Here is a 3,315-nt window from a genome sequence, read left to right as displayed (position 1 = left end):
ACGACAGAGTTTTGTCACAAAACTATATCGTTTTTGGAGTGAGAGGGCTGACCGGGTTTGCAGGGATTGGGCCTGGGTCAAGGGGAGTTTTGGACGGGTTTTGGGCATTAAAATAACCCAAACTTATATTAAAATCCCTCTTCTTCAATTAACCTCTTTTATTCCCTTTCTTTTCTTTTTATCTCTTTTTTTTCTTTTTTTTAATTAAAAATCCTAAATTATCTAAAATGTGAAGTTAAAATAATTAAATAATTATAAAAATTATAAACATCACTTAATTCTAAATTAAAAGAGAAAAAATCAATAAACTAAAAATTAAAGAACAAAAAATATAAAAATGAGCTATTTTTTGTGATTTTCAAATTTCTATAAAACAAATAATCACTGATTAATTCTAAAAATGCAAAAATAAATCCTAAATGCAATGAATGATTTTTTGGTATTTTTTCATGATTTATATAAAAATTAAACATGCACAAATATGCAAATAATTAAGAAAATTCTAGAAACATTCCTAAAAATGGCAAAAATTAACAGAAAAATCTATTTTCTTGGGATTCTGTAGGAGTAATTCATATAGGGCAAAAATCACATGCTCACAGTGTGTACAATCACTTTACTCTCCACCATGTATGATCTAAACATGTCAAAAGCAAAGACCACAGCAAAGAACTCTTTTTAAGTAGTGGCATAGGTGACTTGAGCATCATTCAACATCCTGCTTGCATAGTAGGTGGGCCTAAATATTTTATCTTTTCTTTTCCCAGAACTGCTCCCACAGCTACATCATTAGCATCACACATGATCTCAAATGACTGGCTCCAATCAGGTGTCACCATAATAGGAGCACTCACAAGCTTTTCCTTTATCAATTCGAATGCTCTTAAGCACTCCACATTAAAAACAAACTTGACATCTTTTGCTACCAATGCAGTCAACGACTTGGTAATATTGGAAAAGTTTTTGATAAACCTCCTATAAAACCCAGCATCTCCCAAGAAACTCCTTATGCTCTACAGAAGTTGGTGAAGGGAGCCTAGCAATTACATCAACCTTAGCTCTGTCAACTTCAATTCCATGTGCAGTTACTTTGTGGCCCAGGACAATTCCCTCTTTCACTATGAAGTGACACTTCTCCCAGTTAAGAACCAAGTGAGTGGCTTCACAATGTTCAAGCACGAGCTCCAAATTCATCAAGCAATCCTCAAAGTCATCACCAAAGAGGGTGAAATCATCCATGAATACCTCTAGACACTTCCCGTTTAAATCGGGAAATATAGACATCATGCAGCTCTGAAAAGTGGTAGGTGCATTACACAACCCAAACGGCATTCCCATGTAAACAAGAATACCTGACGGGCAAGTGAATATGGTCTTCTCAGCATCTTCTAGGGCAATGGATATCTGATTGTAGCCTGAGTACCTATCCAAGAAGCAGTAGCATCCATGTCCAGCCACTTTCTCGAGCATTTGATCAATAAAAAGGAGTGGGAAGTGGTCTTTCCTTGTTGTATCATTCAGCCTTCTATAATTAATGCACATTCTCCACCCAGTGATTGTTCTTGTGGGGATCAAGTCATTGTCTTCATTTTTCACCTTTTGTCATGCCTCCCTTCTTAGGTACAACTTGCACTGGACTAATCCACTGGCTATCAAAGATGGGGAAAATCACTCCTGCATCTAGCAATTTGATGATCTCCTTGTGCACAACCTCCTCCAAATTTTTGTTCAACTTGCGTTGGGGCTTTACCACTGGCTTGTTATTTTCTTCCAACAAAATTTTGTGCATGCAAATGGTTGGACTAATTCCTTGGATATCAGCTATGCTCCAGCCAATGGCCTTCTTGTGCTTTTTCAGTAGCTCCACCAGCTTTAGCTCTTGTGTACCTGTCAAGTTAGCAGAAATAATCACAGAAAAATTGTTAGTTTCAAGAAAAGCATATTTCAAGTGAGTGGGGAGGACTTTCAATTCCACATTAGGCTTAGAAGCCTCCTCTTTTAGTTCCTCCTGATTAACCACTTGATGCTCAATTTCAAAAGCTTCATCCTCTTTCTTTATTTCGGGATCTTCATCATCCACTGTGCTAGACTGAGTAATACACCTCTCTAGAGTATCCTCCACAAGCTTGTCAAACTTGTATTTTTCAGTCAATTCCCCAACAACATCTAGCTTGAAAAATGAGTAGGTGAATGCATCATCACCGGGGTATTTCATCATCCTCTTCATCTAGAACACCATTTTTTTGTTACCCACTCTGAGCATAAGCTTCCCTTCATAGATATCAAGTATAGCTCTACCTGTATATAAAAATGGCCTACCTAGAACTAAAGGCACCTTCTTGTTCACCTCCATATCAACCACAATAAACTCTACGGGGAACACAAACTTATCCACCCGCACTAGAATGTCCTCAATAATTCCCTCAGGTAGAATGGTGGTTTGGTCAGCCAGTTGTGGGACACTAGTATTGATTTGATCACTCCAAGCTCACCTTCCAGTTTCTTGAATACAGAAGAAGGCATTAGATTTATAGATGCACCAGAATCATAGAGGGCCTTGTCAAATTTTTATCTCCCCAACGAGCACGGTATGGTGAAGCTTCCTAGGTCCCCACACTTTTGGGAAATTTTATTTTGCAATATGGAACTACAGTGGGCATTTAGCTTGTCCACTATTGTTTCCTCTAATTTTCTCTTGCTGGACAGGATTTCCTTCAAGAACTTTGCATAAGTAGGCATCTGAGTGAGTATCTCTGTGAAGGGAATGTTCACATAAAGTTGTTTGAGCATCTCCGAGAATCGCCCAAAACATTTGTCAAGTTTCTCCCGCTTCATCTTTTGAGGCAATGGTAGAGCTAGCATATGTCTACTTTCTTCAATCTCCTTTTTTACCCCAGTACTCTGGCCTTTTTTCTCTTCACTCTTTTTCTCTGGTGGGGTCTCAGTATACTTGTTCACCACCTTGGGTCTAGCTTTCACCACTGGGTCAGTCAATGTTGTGCCACTTCTCAGAGATACAACTTTGATTGTTTCCTTTGTGTTCTTTTCAGTATCAGAGGGAAGATTCCCAGGAGCCCTCTCCGATAACATATTTTCAATTTGTCCCATTTGTCTTTCTAAATTCCGGATCGTCGTGCCCTGAGTCTCAAATTTCTCATTGGTTTTGTTAATGAATGCCTTCGTGAAATCTTCCATACTAGACTGATTTGGTTGTTGTGGCTAGTATTGTTGCCTCTGCTGGTTTTGAAAACTTGGTGGTCCTTGACCCTGGAGTCTAGGATTATTTTGCTGCCATGAGTTCAGACTCCCACTAGG

At 38.6% G+C, this 3,315-nt stretch overlaps 1 protein-coding gene across 1 annotated transcript; it reads right to left on the bottom strand.

Moving 5' to 3' along the window:
- Nucleotides 1-1,585: 1,585 nt before the first annotated feature.
- On the bottom strand, nucleotides 1,586-3,108 carry LOC138870931 (uncharacterized). The gene is made up of 3 exons (XM_070148774.1): nucleotides 2,652-3,108; nucleotides 2,336-2,487; nucleotides 1,586-2,227 (listed from the first exon to the last, which is right to left on the bottom strand). The coding sequence occupies exons 1-3, from the start codon at nucleotides 3,106-3,108 to the stop codon at nucleotides 1,586-1,588; spliced, it is 1,251 nt and encodes a 416-aa protein (XP_070004875.1).
- Nucleotides 3,109-3,315: the final 207 nt, after the last annotated feature.

This window comes from Nicotiana sylvestris, chromosome 6 (genome assembly GCF_000393655.2).
Source record: "Nicotiana sylvestris chromosome 6, ASM39365v2, whole genome shotgun sequence".
Lineage (NCBI taxonomy): Eukaryota > Viridiplantae > Streptophyta > Magnoliopsida > Solanales > Solanaceae > Nicotiana > Nicotiana sylvestris.
This window is presented reverse-complemented; position numbering and strand designations above follow the sequence as displayed.

Coding starts and splice junctions, on each gene's coding strand:
- LOC138870931 (XM_070148774.1), bottom strand. CDS start 3,108: ATGGGACAAATTGAAAATATGTTATCGGAGAGGGCTCCTGGGAATCTT. Junction 2,488..2,651: donor GGACAAGCTAAATGCCCACT/GTAGTTCCATAT, acceptor CTGGAAGGTGAG/CTTGGAGTGATCAAATCAAT. Junction 2,228..2,335: donor ATATGGAGGTGAACAAGAAG/GTGCCTTTAGTT, acceptor ATGGTGTTCTAG/ATGAAGAGGATGATGAAATA.